The 15251-nt window shown below is 47.3% G+C and overlaps 1 protein-coding gene across 1 annotated transcript in view; it reads right to left on the bottom strand.

Moving 5' to 3' along the window:
* Positions 1-15251, bottom strand: part of Cfap46 (cilia and flagella associated protein 46) — a 79800-nt gene that overhangs the window by 14879 nt on the left and 49670 nt on the right. Inside the window, exons 35-44 of the mRNA XM_028787187.1 lie at positions 14356-14502; positions 13135-13335; positions 12926-13032; positions 12044-12220; positions 10840-10975; positions 4829-5017; positions 3789-3981; positions 2095-2225; positions 1835-2014; positions 1204-1374 (exon numbers count right to left, since the gene is read on the bottom strand). Coding sequence (XP_028643020.1) covers positions 1204-1374; positions 1835-2014; positions 2095-2225; positions 3789-3981; positions 4829-5017; positions 10840-10975; positions 12044-12220; positions 12926-13032; positions 13135-13335; positions 14356-14502 — 1632 coding nt within the window. The remainder of the gene's footprint in view (positions 1-1203; positions 1375-1834; positions 2015-2094; positions 2226-3788; positions 3982-4828; positions 5018-10839; positions 10976-12043; positions 12221-12925; positions 13033-13134; positions 13336-14355; positions 14503-15251) is intronic.

Below are 15251 nucleotides of genomic sequence, written 5' to 3' on the forward strand. Positions count from 1 at the left end.
CTACCACAAGGGGGCAGCAGAGGCATGAGAAGTTCACTGTCTCCTCTAAATTATCCAGCTCTGCCTGCTTGCTGAGGCAGTTCCCAGAAACCCTAGACAGCATCTCTTCAAGGTCTTTACTGTCTCCTGGAGCCTAGCTAAGGGCTTCCACTTAGCTCTGGGGCTGCAGGTTGCAGGTTGCAGGTTGCAGGTTGCAGGCTGCAGACCTAGCTTGGGGTCAGTTTACCCAGACCCCCAGTTCTCCTGCTTCCTGTGAGACTTGTACACGGATAATTTGAGTGTACCTAGAGACTGCACCCCTCACGGTCCTCACTGCCCACAGCAGGCAGCCAGCATGGGCCCTGGCGGGGCGGGAGGTACCTCCAGATCTCCTGTGTGAATTGTTTATTGCTCATGGCTTCAAGACATAGCTTTGGGTTTGCAAAAAATGAAATGATGTCTTAGAAAACGTCAAATATGAAACAGAGAGCCACACAAACCCTACATGAAGTGCCAGGTGGACTTTACATAGTGCCCGTACCCATATGGCAGGTGAGGAGACCGGCCACCTTATTACCGTATAGGGGCTGTGAACAGACTTCTATTGGTGGTGGCTTGTTTTTCTGCCTAGCTGCTGGCCACCTCAGGTATGTGGGTAGCCATGCCGTACAGGTTCACACAGAAGCAAGCTCTCCTTGCTTCAGTGTGTTTTGTTGTGTGAGCATACAGCTGCACTGTCTTCTCTTGCTGATTGAGCTGGTCTGACTTCACAGGTGATCTCTGACCTTGGGGATTTGAGGAAGCTCATGGGAGTTTAAATGAGGGTGGCCCATCTCATAGGCTCATATATTTGAAGGCTTGATCCCCACATGGTAGGATTAGGAGGTGTGGCCTTGTTGGAGGAGTGTGTCTCAGGGTGGGTGGGATTTGGGGTTTCAGATGCCTATAGACATTCTCAGTAAGCTCTCGCTACATCTCTAGTATCATGGCTGCCTGCTGCCAGATGCCATTGGCTCTTCACTGGACTTCACCAAGACCTAGGCTCCCTAGGCAAGTGATGGAAAGGAACTAAGAGATTCAGAGAGACAGAGAGGTCCTCCAGGACCACACAGCTAGAGGAGGCAGAGTATGTATCACTTAGAGGCTGTCCTTTTAGCACTCAGTGAGCAAGCACAGAGGCCTACAGGTCACAGGAGTATGTGTGCAGGTTCCCCTGCCCTTTACCCTGGAAGTGGCGGCCAGCTTCTGTTCTACACTGGCAAACAGGCTGGTGGACATCTTGTCTTGCTGCCTCAGGCGTTGGTGGAGCTGCAGCAGGGCCGCCAGCTGGGAGCTGCTGGTGTTGCTCGTGGCCGTGAGCAAAACCTTCCGCATCATCTCTGAGGCTGAGCAGCTCTGAAGCAGAGCAGAGAAGAGTGGTGTGTGCTGTGTGGGAGGGCAGCGGAGGGGAACTGGGACGTGAGCGAGCATCGAGGAGTCTGTGAGAGTCATCCTCTGTTGGACCCCTGTCGAACCAGGTATCAGTACTATGCCAGCCCTTTGTTTGGAGTCTCAGTATGTCCCACCATGGAGACTCGGTGCGTGTGTGTTTGTGTGTGTGTGTGTGTGTGTGTGGTGGGGGGAGAGGTGGTGGTGAGCACAGCATGTATTCAAAGAACAGGTACATGGCTGGCTTCCATTACTTGAGGACTAACTTGGCCTGAGGCTCAGAAAACAAGGAGGATCTCTTCTTTCAACCACAGGGCCACCCCTGTCTTGTCTAATGGAGAAAACATGGCTGGCTGGTACTAAGGCACTCCTACTCCTGGGGTGACAGTCAAGGGCCCTTTTAGAGATGGACAGAGGAGGCCTATACCTGTGACAGTGTCAGGAAATGGCAGGTGGTTATGGGGTCCAGGTTGCCAATGCATTCCACCATCTCTAAGCTGGCAGTGGCTGCAATGTCCAGAAGGTTGTTGCTCAGGGAAGTCTGTATACACTGCAGCAACACCTCTGATGCCTGAGCCAGGAACTTCTGGGCCAGCGTTACCTTCTTCTGTGGGCAGTGCAAAGTTCAAACTAAGGTGGGCTCTTCAGGCAGAGGCCACCAGGGGACAGGTAGGGAATGCTTCATACCTTCAGACCCTCAGCCTTCCGGCTTTGCTCCTTGGGGGCTTCCTTATAGATTGTTGAGTTCCTGGAGGAGGTGTCTACACTCCTGTCCTCTGTGTCCGTCTCCAGCGATTTCAGGCTGTTCTGTTTAGTACCTCCCTACAGGGCACAGCACACGATAGAAGGCATTTGTGGACTCCTGCTTGGTTGGCAGGGAAACCACAGCTGCCAGGGAAGCGAAAGACGGTACGAATCAGTGGCCCTTCAAGTTGTAAGTCATCATGTAATACTGAGCATGAGCCGTGTGTTTGTGGAGCCAACGGTGTTACCAATGTGGTGGGAAGAAGGAAACAATCACTCAACGGTCCACACACAAAGTAGGAGAAAAACCAGCTCTACACAGATGGCCTGCGGACCCTGGCCCTGACATCTGGGGAAGTCACCACTCACACTTTGCCCAAGTGTGTCAGTGCTACCAAGACCCACCAGGTCCTGTCTACCAGCAGCCTTAACAGATCCCCAAGGACAGAGATCATCTGTGAGAACAGGCTAGCACTCAGGAACAGAAGATGTCTGTGACAACACGACACTCTCAAAGTCAGACCAAAAATCCTTAGAGCCGTCAAGCCAACCAGGGAAGAAATCTCATAGTGATGTTTGGGAAACCCATAAACAAACTCAAGAGGATGAAAGTTCTACACATTAAACTTAGGAAGCTTCATGGAAATGGGCCAAAAGGAAATATCCCATCTGAAAAACAAGAAGGAAGCTTGGAAGAGAGACAGAGAGCTTTGGTGTCAGGAAGCTGCGAGCAGCAACAGGCCACATCTAAGGAAACAGAAAAGGAACAAACATGGAGGTAGGCAGGAACTGCAGGGACTGGGAGGAAGCAGGTGTGTTTCCTGGAACCTCCTGAACTCCACACAGGGGTCACTGCATGTCACAGCTATCTTACAGCTGAAGACTCTAACTGAGGACAGACGGGGGGGGGGGGGTGCTCATCCTTCTGGATTGAAAGTCCCTGAGTCTGCTACCTGTGCAGATGCTACAAACACCTGCTCACCAAGGGCCCCAGCTCCATCTGCTCAGCCAGCTTGGGTCTTCCTGGTCTCCTGCTGTCTATAGCCTGGGAACTAGCCCAGGGCTTCGGAGCTAGCTGGCTGGGAGTTTCCCTGGGGTTTGAGTCCTGGGCATGGCCTGCTACAGTGGGTTGTGAGGGTTCTTGCAGGAGCTTGTCTGCTAGGCTTCTAGCTTGTTCATTGAAGCTGGCACCATCTTGGAGTAGAAGTGTCTCTGTTCAGGCTCTTAGGATGGGGACTCAGGGAAAGACAGGCTTTCAGGAGCTGTTGCTAGGGATCCGAGTTGGATAGTTGTTTCTGTCAGAGAACCCCAGCCCTAGAGGAGGGTGGGCCTGGGAGGAGCAGAGGAAAAGGTGGCATTTTCCCTTTTTAGCGATTTCCAGGGCTGTGTGATATGTAAGAGGGTTACAGAGGCAGACAACACCCATCCTGGTGCATCATAGCATGGAGGTCAACACCCAGGGCATAGAGTGTACTTCGGGTAGTGCGTGAGCTTTCTCAAGCTCCCAGGGACCTGTGTACAACCAGACACAAGTGACCAAGACAGAGAGATGCCAGGGCTAGACTTTCCCTAGCTAAACTGGTGAAACATCTTTTACCTCCCAACTCTACAGCTGAGGCAGAGAATTCAGAGAATACCTACCAAGAGTTCTTCCTCCCAGCAGAAGGAAGGATACACCGGATCTATCTGCACGGACAGGAGATGGAGAGCCTTCCCAGCCAGCATCAGGAGCTGGGCACGGATGTCTGTGCAGCCCACACATAGTGGCTGCAGACTCTCCAGCTGTGTTAGCACCAAGTGAGGCAGGGTCCGCTTCAGGAAGAACCATTGCTTTGGGAAGACGAGGAGGTATGTCACCAATGGCTCTCATGTCACCCCTGCCCAGTCACCCAAAGATCTCAGATAACTTCCTAGCAGGGAACATCTGGGTACTTTGACGTATGTCCTTTTTCTGTGAGTCCTGTGTGGTAGCATGAGGGTGTGTGTCTAGGACTTTGACAATGGAAGGGTCATATAAGTCAGCTTCTATTACTACAAAGGAGAGCCCGCTGATAAATAAAGGTTAAGGGTAGGATGCATTTATGTTCACCTTGACTTGTTTCATGGCATTTAAGAGAATGGAAAAGTGCTGGGGCTACACTTACGCTGGTGGAGCACTTGCCTAGGGTTCTGTCCTAGGATTGCCAAAAGAAGAAAGAAGGAAAGAAGGAAGGAAGGAAGGAGAGAGTAGTAGAGAGAGCACGAAAGAGCAAGAGAGAGAAAAATAGAGAGTAGAAGAAGGGTTTTCTTCCACAAAGGTATTCAGTTACTCAACTTGTTCTGTTTGCAGCACTGGGAGGAAATGGGGTTCAGTGAGGTAGGGGGGATGAGCTAGGCAAGTACTCTGAGCTGCATGCCCAGTTCATGGTTTTTCTAAGACAATGCAATTGACAGTTATCAGCCCTTTATCATGAATAGTAACCCCAAGGCCTTCGAATGGGAGCTTAAAGCCTACACAGGAAGCCCCTTCACCGTTAGTTAAGTCTTCTTGGTGATCAGACCATGCCTATCTGCACCAAGGTGTGGGAGTGGTCAAGAGCTGCCATGGCATGTAGTGGGGGTCCCATAGATTGGCACCCTGCTTTTAGTGTGGCTGGCGGGCCCCCGGGAAAGATGAGTTAAGGCTGTCTGCTATTACCAAGCCGATGGATGAGAAGTCACTGGTGCTCTGAAGGAAGTCTGCTAGTAGCTTCTCAAAGGAGCCCTGCTCCATCTGCAGCTCCAGGGCCTCCTTGCACACGATCTGCAGCATGTCCAGACATGTTTCTGCCAGGCTGAGCTTGAGGCGGGCCAGCCTCCTCATCAGCGGGGAGTTGATGTTCTGCAACTGAGATAGTGGGGAGGTGGGTAAAGCAAGGCACACTTCCTGGGGAGACCAACCATTGGCAAGTTCTTTGGCAAGGCACCACCAACATCTCACAGACAGCACAAAGCGTACAATGGCTACATTTTCACACAGCAGTAGAGGCCAGACATCATCAATGCAAGAAAAAGAATGTCGTCTTCACACTCTGGATTTCCTTGTGTCCTTTCTTGAGCCTGTGTTGACAGCAGGCTGTTCCTTGCTCTAAGTTACTCCATGTTGTATACAACAGTGGCTTTTCAGGCTAGACCCTTGTCCCGAAAGACTCCCATTTCATAAGCAGCTTTGAAGGGTAGCAGATAATTGGGCTGCACCCACAAACACCACCATCTGTCTGATACTACCCATGCAGCATAGACCGATAAATGGATTATTCCTGGGAGAAAGGGACCATCCTATACAATTACTGGAGTGAACTGAGACCATGGTGGGGCACATGGGTGTATTTCATATTAGGGAAACTAGGGCCAAGGCCCTCACCTGGCCCTTGTAAAGTGACCGGCACCTAGCACTGTCATGGCATGGTCCCCCACCAGTTTATCATCTGACACCAGGTGTGTTGTGCATCAAGGACTCACGGGTGAAGAATTTCTGACTCTTCTTGGGGCTTCTGCCTCTGCTCAGTCCCCCACTGTTGATATAGCTGACTCAACAGCCGTCTCTGCTTGTCTACCTGCTTGCCCATTCAGACCTGAACCTGCCATTCCTGCTCTGACCTGATTCTGCCCTCTTACCTCTGCAGCTGACTACATTTTTTCTCTCAACTATGACTCTTCCTCAGCCTTACCTCTACAGAAACAGCTTCTTCTTTTCCTTATCAGTGTAGACATTGCTTGAATTTCTCTCAGCCCGCCTCCGAAACCTCAAGAACCCTGCCGTAGCCTCTTTAACTTGTATTCATTCTGTAACCCACACATGTGTACATGCATTTGTACAGACATATGTATTTACTGTGTGCTGTGTGTTATGGGAGCTAATATTAGTAATTGAGATTGCAAAACAAGAACCCGGATTTGCCTGGCCCAGATTACTAAAGCAGGCGTGATAATCTGGCAAATTGCTGTCGTCGTTAAAGCTCTGAAACATTGTGAACTTATTTTTATTCAGTAAATCCTCACATTGTAAAAAGACACGAGTGTGTTTGTCCTTGTTTCTGGCATAGCATGCTCAAGACATCCTTCCTGTCTCTCAAGTGACAACTGGCTGCTTTGTGGTGTGGTAAGCCAGCTTTGTCTAAATGGCGGCATATGGTATGTGCCTCTTGTCTGTCTTATCACGGTATGGTTACGACTCATCCATATGATGTTTGTCTTCTCGTGTGTCTGGTTTTCCACACATTGGAGAAAATGTCTCTTCACATCACTTGCTCATTCTTAACATTTCCCCGTCAGTTTTGAGAGCTCTTGATGCATTCCTGACACATTGTTGCTATCAAGGAATACAGTTTGCAAGTGTTTTCTACTGGCCCGTGCTTTTTCACCTTCCTCTTGAGAATATGTTTTAAAGGGAAGATCTATTTATCAAGCTATCCTTTTATTGGATCATGTTAGGTACATTTCTTTGCCAAGTATGTCATCACTAAGGGATTTTCCTAGGTGTTCTAGTATAGTCTTAGGCCTTTGGTTTAGGTTTCTGATTCATATGGGGTTGCTTTCTTAGTCTGAGGTGTGAGCAGTAGTTCAGGTTTTTGGGCATGCATTTTTTTGTTGTTGTTCTAACACCATCTAAAGTCTGTCCTTTGTCCATGGAGCTGTGCCTCTGTTGAAGACTTTGTGCATCTCTTTATTTCTGGATTCTCAGGTTTGTCCCGTTGGTGGTCTGTCGGTCCACTTTCCAACTAACCACACTCTGTCTTGATTGCTGTAGCTCTTTAATAGGATTTAAAGTCAGGTACTGCTGGGCTTCTAATTTTAGTCTTCTTTTTCAAATTTATATAGGCTCTTTTAGACCTTCTATATTTTGAAATAATATTGTCAACATCTGTTAAAAAGCCTATGGTAGGATTGTGGTTTAGGAAGAACCAGCATCTTAACAGAATTTGGAGATTTTCGTTTTCATATATTATTATTTTTATTATTATTATTATTATGTCTTTTTCATTATTCTTGGCAATGTTTTATTGTCCTTGGACTACAAGCATTCATATTTTGGTGGTCAAATTTCATCTTTAAGAGTCATAAATGATGCCATTTTAATTTTAATATATAATTAATTGTTCTTTGGGTAGAAATATATGCACCATATAATCCTGAAACTCAACTAAACTTGCTCATTAACTTTAATTTAGCTTGCTTGTAGTTTTTATTTTTGTATAGCACATGATTTTCTACATAATCATGCTATCTATGAAAAAGAATTTTCCTTGCCTGCTCTTTCTATCGATCCGGATGCTTTTAATTTATTTTCTGGCTTATTGCATTGGCTAGAATCTCCAAAACAATTCTGAATAAAAGTGGTAAGATGCCCATCCTTAGGGATGGAAGAATCAATAAGTCTTTCACCAGTAAGCATGGTGTCATGTTAGCTGTGTTCATGTGCAACTGTTTGTTTGTAATGTCTTTAACCTTTTTGTTTCTCTCTTGAGATAAGGTCTATGTAGCCCTGGCTGTCTTGGAGCTCACCATATAGACCTGGTTGGCCTGGAATTCACAAATATCCTTTTTCTTCTTCATTCTGAATTCTGGAATTAAATGTCTGTATGACCATACCCTGCCTTATCTTATTTTCGAGTTATACTGGCCTCATTGAAAAATTACCATTTACTTCTTCCCTTTCAACTTTCTAAAATAACCTTCCTGGAAGTACTACTTTTTAAAAAAAAATTTTGGTAAAAAAAAAAATCAGCAGTTGCTCTGTCTGGGCTTCCATTTGCATTGTGGTAAAGTGTTCGATTACAGACTCACCTTCCCTCATTCAGAATGTCACAGAGCTATTTTGTTCTGAGTGAGCATTACAGGTGAGGATCTATTTCACACAACTTGTAAAAATCACATGTCCCTCACTATTCTTTGAACATAAGAGGAAGCCATGCCAGGGCTGGGTCACTCATTTCCAGTATTTGGCACTAACATCCTTTACAGACCATCTGGTCAATCCAACTCAGTTTACCAACTGATCTACCTTAACGGGCCAGCTTTGGCTTCAGTGGCTTTCTCATTTAAGCAGCTTGAATTCAGCTCAGAGATTGCTGTCTGATGCCTGAGGTTTTGGAAATTGGATTTTGTTTGGTTTGGGGGTTATTTTGGATGAGAAGGTGAGTTTATTTCATTGATTTTTTTTTTTACTCCATCTTTAATTCCTATTCTACTACTAATTTTGGATTCAGTTTGCTCATTGTTTTTAGGGAAAAGGCTGAGCCCACTGATTTCTAGCCTATTATCATTATTATTCAGGCATTTAGTGCACTGGATTGCCCCCTAAGCACCAACTGGCGACATCTTAAACTTGATGTTCTTTCCTTCCTTCATTTCAAAACGATTTCTCTTCGACTTCTTCTGTGGCTGTGTTCTACTTACATTCCAAATATTAGGGGTTTTCCATACACACAGTGTTTTCTTTCTTAATTTGAAGTAAAAGCAACACAACATAATTAACACATTTGACGTGTGAGACCTGGAGAAGTGGCTCAGTGGTTGAGAGCACTGACTGCTCTTGCAGAGGTCCCGGGTTTGATTCCAACACCCATGTAGTGGCTCACAACCATCTGTCACTCTAGTTTCAAGGGATCTGACATCCCTTCTGACCCACATGGACACCAGGCATGCACATAGTGCACATACGTACTTCCAGGTAAAGCTCTCATAGACATAAAAGAAAATAAATAAATCTAAAAACTCAAAGCATGCGAAGTTCAGCAGCACATGATGAGTCTGCAGTGTGGTCCAGTCATGGTTGGTTCATCTCCCAAACACTGTCGTCATGCTTCAAGAAAGCCCATATGCTAGCAGCCATTCCTTATTCCTCACCTTGTCCCCCAGAAGCCATTTGTCTGTTTTATGTGCCTGTGGACTTTTCTACTCTACTTTCTGGTTTTGATGCCCAATATAATTACATGTGGGGACTAATATATCCTCTGTATGATCAAATTTATTGAGACTTGTCTTATGGTTCAGAGTATGGCCTGTGTCAGAAGACATTCCACATGTGTGTGAGAGTGTTATCCCATTGTTGCTGAGTGAAACATTTAAATAAAATGTCTATTATTATAAATAAGGAGTAGGATACTAAATTTGTTGGCTCTAATAGATTTAGCAGTTTTTTAAGATCAGTGTTTGGTTCTTAAGTATTTTAGAACTCTCTTAATATGATATTGCATTTAGATTAGCTTTCTTCTCGCTTGGCTAGGATACACAACGGAATGAATATTATCATTCCTGGTAATGTTTGCTAGGAAGCCTGGTTGCTTGAAGCTAACACCCACAGTCTAGCTATCTTTTTGATCACTATTAGTATGGAATATTGCTTCCAGCAATTTACCTTAATTCTATCTGTCTTTGTCTTTATGTTCATAATGGCTTTCTTGTAGGCATCTCACAGTTGGGCTCACTTCCTTACTTAATGCCAAATTCTGAGGTCAAGCCCTCTGCGCACTCTGTCCATCACCTCAAAGTCCTGGAGCCTTCTCCCTACCACCTCATGACTGCCAATAAGCTCCAATGGACTTCCTGTAATGCTTCCAGGCTGTTTTTCCCCGTCCTTGGGCTGCTTCCTTCTGTCATGAACAGGTGACAGTCTTTAGATGAGTACTCTTGGTTGTCCTCTAGACATCTGTGAGCAGCGCTCTTCTTCCTGGGGATCCATCTTGCCTCCTTCTCCCTAGTCTCCCAGGACCCGATATCCTTGACTCAGGTCTTCATCTTGGCTCTAACCTGGCTCCATCTCTGCAGCCACAGCTAGCTGGAACTTAAGCTTGGAATTCACTAACTGGCATGGTTGATATATGACATTTGGAAAATCCTTGTTTTTTATATTTTGTCTGTTTTTTTAAAAAAATGTTTTGTGTGGGTGCATGAGTCTAGTTATCTGTGATTCTGTTTTAGCTTCTATGTATATCAGGTGCTTTGTGTGTACACATACGTGTGTGTGCATGTGTCTGTATATGTGTGTGCATGCTCAGTGCAAATGTGTGAGCCCATTCATGTGGAGGCCAGTGGACAGCCTCAGGTGGTGTTCTTCAGGAACCATCTACCTTGTTTTGTGCGACACTGTCTCTTGCTGGTTTGGACTTTGCCAAGTGTACCCGATGCTGGTGAGCCCAGGGATACACCATCTCCTTTTCAGTGCTGGAGTTATAAGCACAAGCTACCATATCTACTTCGTTTTGTTATATGGGTTCAAAGGTTCTAGGGGTAAAAGATGAGCTTCTCTTCTATACAAGAGTATTTCCAGCTTCTGGGCAGGTTTGGCAGGAGGGTGCTGAGGTCCAAAGTGGGAAAGACAGAGGCCCAGTAGGTCCAGAGAACATATGCAATTTCTTGACTGAACTATGTTCCCAGTTCTTCTTTATATGGGTTTTGTGAAAATGTATATTGATTTATGTATTATGAAAATATATAGTGGTGTGTGTGTGTGTGTGTGTGTGTGTGTGTGTGTGTGGTTTTATATGATTGGATCTCACTGGGTAGCCTAGGCTAGCCTGGAACTCTGCATACTCCTGCCTTGGCTTCCCAAGTGCCAGGATTACAGGTGTGCTACACTGTGCCTGGCTGGTTTTGTTTTAAAATCAGATCTGTCAGGCAGTGCTGTCCTGTACACAGAATGACTGGGGTGTGCAGGCCCAAACTTACATCTTGAAGGGACAGTATCGCCTGGATTCTGTGAAATAGTTCTTCTTCCTCAGATATAGCTTTCTGGGACAGTGAGTACATTTCCAGATAGTAGGCAGTCCTTTGTTCCTCATCTTTTTCCTTTTCAGCACTTAACCTTTATATAATATAAAAGTAGGGTTTAGAACAAACATTCAAAAGCCAAATAATATATTGTATTCATACATGTTATACTGATTAATATGTAATACATAATTTCACATAATTATGCTATATATTTTATTAGTACTTAAAATTTTTGCAGTTAAATGTTTTACACATGAAGGTATTTTTAATACATTGTATTCATTTTCAATGTGCTTGTAGAATTGTTCATTTATGTGCACAGGTACACATGTGTACATGTGTACATGTGGGGGTCAAAGATCAACCCAGGCACTATTCTCAGATGTTGTCTACCTTTCTCTGGAGACAGGATCTCTCACTGGCCTAGGACCCACCAACTGGGCTAGACTATCTAGCTGGCAATCCCCAGAGATCCGCTTGTCTCTGTGACCCCAGTACCAGCATTACAGATGTATTCCACAGTACCTGGCTTCTTTATATGGGCTTGGGGGATTGAACTCAAGTCTTTGTACTTGCAAGCAGGTGGCTTATCAACTGAGTCATCTCCCCAGCCCTCTAAATACATTTTAGAACAAGATACCAGACATTAGAACAGCATACTGTGTGCAGTGCAAAATTTCATTTATAAAGGATCTCTGGCCAAAAGGTGTCTGATGAAGCAATGCCCCAGCTTCCACCTGCCGACTCAGGTATCTATTTTCCTACCTTCTTGGTGGCCCACAGTGGCTGCTACAGTACACCTGTGGTAATGGATGCGACCTGGGTGTTGGCTGACCCTAAAGGCATCATGTCTAAGAGGCTTGTGGGTGTCTGGGGCAGGCAGAGGCACTGTGAGGAGCATTGGGGGCTGGAGTGGGAGGAGAGCTGCATGCTAACTGGGATGCATAGCTGTAGTAGCAGCAGGAACAGGTGCTGGGGACCCTGCAGGATGGGCAGTGATGGGTTAGCAGGGAGGTAGTTGGGCAGGGAGCTGGGCTTAGCCATCTTTGAGGCTGAGGACGAGCAGAAGCTAGCTGGGAGAGCTCAGAAGTAGATCCTACTCAGGAGCAGGCCCTCGGGCAGCTCCAGTGGCATGGGTGGAGTGTGGTGACACCCTTACCTCTTTATCCTTGCATGTTCCAGTTTTAAGTCAACATAATTTTTGTGGTAGCCACCAAATATAAAGTTTTCTTCAACTTCCAACAGGTGATCTTCTAGTTCTCTCAGCAAAATTGGGTACGACTTAAGTTCTTTGCCAATCAGGTCGCAGGCAAATCGGATTTGAAGTGTCACACACCTGCTAGACAAGTGTGTCCTCAGGATTGTGGGCTTGAAGCTTTGCCCACCAGATTCAAAAACTCAAGACCACAGTGACCCTCCTTCTGCCCAGGTCCACCCTGGGACACTGAATCAAGTACCAATGCTGCCCCCACCAAGATGGGCATAATGCAGCCAGGGCCCTGGATCAATAAAGTTACAATCTAACCAGCCCCACCCAGGTATCAGATTTGCCAGTGGAAAACCATTGATGAAATGAGACTCAAATCGGGACCTATTGATGAGGCACAGTGCTCACAGCCCTTTCCAGAGAGGAACCAGGAGCAGGAGCAAGGAAAGGATCCCTGTAACTGTTGTCAGCGAGCTCAGAAGATCTCTGGCAAAGGGCCTTGAAGACTATGAGTGATGCGTGTGGAAGAAGAGGGCTTTCCTGACAGCCCTCCACAAGGGGGCAAAGCTCAGAGGCTCCAGGAGCCATAGGAAAGGCACTGTGGAAGTGTGGGCTGGTTGGTAAGGGAGCCCACAGCTCCTCTGAGGCACATAGTGGAAGGAAGGCCTGATACTCAGAGGGACCTGTGCGGACACACAGACATATAAGCTGCACAGAGCAGGGGATGAACTCATGGTCCTGGTAGCTCTGAGCCTTCCTGGGTTTGACATGTGTAGCATGAGAGAAAATGTGTGGTAGAAGTGGCCACAGATTTGGTGCACCTGGCACCATTACCTGGCCTCTAGCTCCATGATGAAGAATTCCAGCAGGGAGACTCTGTTCGGCCTTTCGTTCTGGAGGGCCCTGAAAGTATCTATGAGTTTCTGAAACAGGCCACAAACCTGGGCATGGTGATCACATGTTATTATGTCACTGGTCAGCACATGCCCCCCCCCCCCGTGACATGCACCCCCCCATGTTGTCCACTGGCTACCCCAACTCACTGAGATTTCTTTTCCTTCATCTTCGGAGGATAAGATTGCCTCAGCCAGAGTCAGGGTTGAACTGTACCAGAACTCCTCGGATCCGCCTAGCTGCTGGGCCCTCTCAACCATGAACATAGCCTGCCCATGGTTCTTTTCCCTGTTGGCCAGATCTGCTAGAAGCAACAGGCACTGTGCTTCTGCACAGGTATAGCCTAGCTCCTAAAAAGAGGGATGCAGGATACGTGATGGGTTGATGGGGGGCTAGCTCCACTCAGGTTGGTATGGCCACTACATGGGAGTGGAATCCTCCGGAATGGAAAGTGTGCCCTGGGAGTCACAGGGGCCAGCCTGTGCAGGGTTCTCTCTGCTCACTTTACCTACATACTTGCTCCCTCCCTATTCTTCTACATCTTTTCCTTCCCTGCTGTCTTCCCAGCCCCTTCTTCGAAACCTGCACTTCACGTCCCTCTTCAATACACTTGTCCCATCTCTGGCACTTGCACCTTTGTATCATCCCTGACATCTACACAGCTGTACCCCAGCACCTGCATATCTCTGTCCCAACCCTACTACTTACCTGTCCCCTCTCTGGTACCTGAATCCCTGCTCTCACTGTATGGGCCAGAGCCTGGGCTCACAGCTTTCTGGGGTTACTCATTTTCCCATCATTGCTGGAGCTTCATCTTTTCCTTGAATGGCTCAGAACAAGCCACAGGCTGGTTGTGTCAGGGCCATGATCTCATTGACCCACTGAAGGCAATTCTAAGTCTGTCTGACGGGGGTTGTTCGAACTACGAAGATTGGGACTTGGGAGAATGGCATCATTAGAGCAGACAACACAAACAGCTTCTTCCATCCACACTGTCCAAGGTCAGCTGTCTGCTGGGGACACAGTCCAGGATAGAAAAGCCCTGCCAGGTGTAGTTTGGAACTTCTAGGGTTGAGACACAAAGGGGCAATTTAGGGAGAGAGTGGGCACTTGGTCCCAGGTCTGGGTGCAAGTTCCTCTAGTAGGCAGCTACTCAGAGAAGAGTAGCCAGTGCTTCCAAGCTGACAGAGAGCTGGGCTCCGAGCAGTGCTCTGTGGAGGGATGCTAACTCAAGTCTTTTGGGGGAACTCAGTGGAGACTCTGAGAAGCCACAGATGCTCCTGAAGACCTCAGATGAGGAGTAAGGATACATCTGAAGAGTTCAGGCCCAGGTCAAGATGGCTTCAGTGGAAATAGGTGAGATGTCTTACCTGGAAAGCTTGTTGGGCCTCAGACAGGAGCAGCCGGGCTGGTTGGTGCAGCTCCAACTCCAGCAGGACCTCCCCTTTGAGCATCCACAGCTGGGGGTAGGATGTCCCTTCCAGGCCCTTGCCGGTCTCTCCATTTACCTTCAAAATCTATGAGATACCATGACCTTAATATGCTTTGTGCCCAGTGTGTGTCCCACAGGGTACACGGCCATAGGGATGTCCCCAGCATGCCTTCAGCCTCTGCTTGTCTAGCTTATGACACACCCCAAGCCTTTGGGACCTTTGGTCTCTCCTTATTTACTCCAATTCTCTCACTACTGGTTATAGCAACTGCTGAGCTGCCTGGCTTGACAAGCCAGCATCCCCTCTGTGAAGTGAGCTGGGAAGTGTTGTGAGGCTGGCAGGCCTGCCTTTGTGTACAGCTGTGCTTGTCTCTCCTTTCCCAGTACGCCCAGCAGCATACCCCACTTCCATTGTGGATGGGTCACTGGGTCCTGGAAGCTGAGCAAAGTGCAGGATTGATCCTTGGCTGTTCAGCGTTCAGATCCCATTCACAAACCCCATGTGGAGCACACTCCACCACACTCCAAGTGCTGGCTTTAATGGGCCCACAAACAGAGCCGGCACTCTGAGGAACCAAGGTTCTCTGTGATGGCTACTATCTCATCTGTTCACAGACTGAAGGGGACATCCAGCTGGTGAGGAGAAAGCAGGGGCTTCAAGAGTCAAGCCAGACCTTCTTAGACAGACTCCGCTCCACAGAGAACCTCTCTCCTTTTAGCACCCCTTGTCTGAGCCCAGGCCCGAATCACTGGTAAGCACTCACCAGCTACACTCGTCTCTAGCCAGCTGATTCTTTAAGCAGATGCTCAGACCCCAGGTGACCTGTCTTACAT

The sequence above is a fragment of the Grammomys surdaster genome, unplaced genomic scaffold, assembly GCF_004785775.1.
Source record: "Grammomys surdaster isolate TR1022 unplaced genomic scaffold, NIH_TR_1.0 125612, whole genome shotgun sequence".
Taxonomy (NCBI): Eukaryota; Metazoa; Chordata; class Mammalia; order Rodentia; family Muridae; genus Grammomys; species Grammomys surdaster.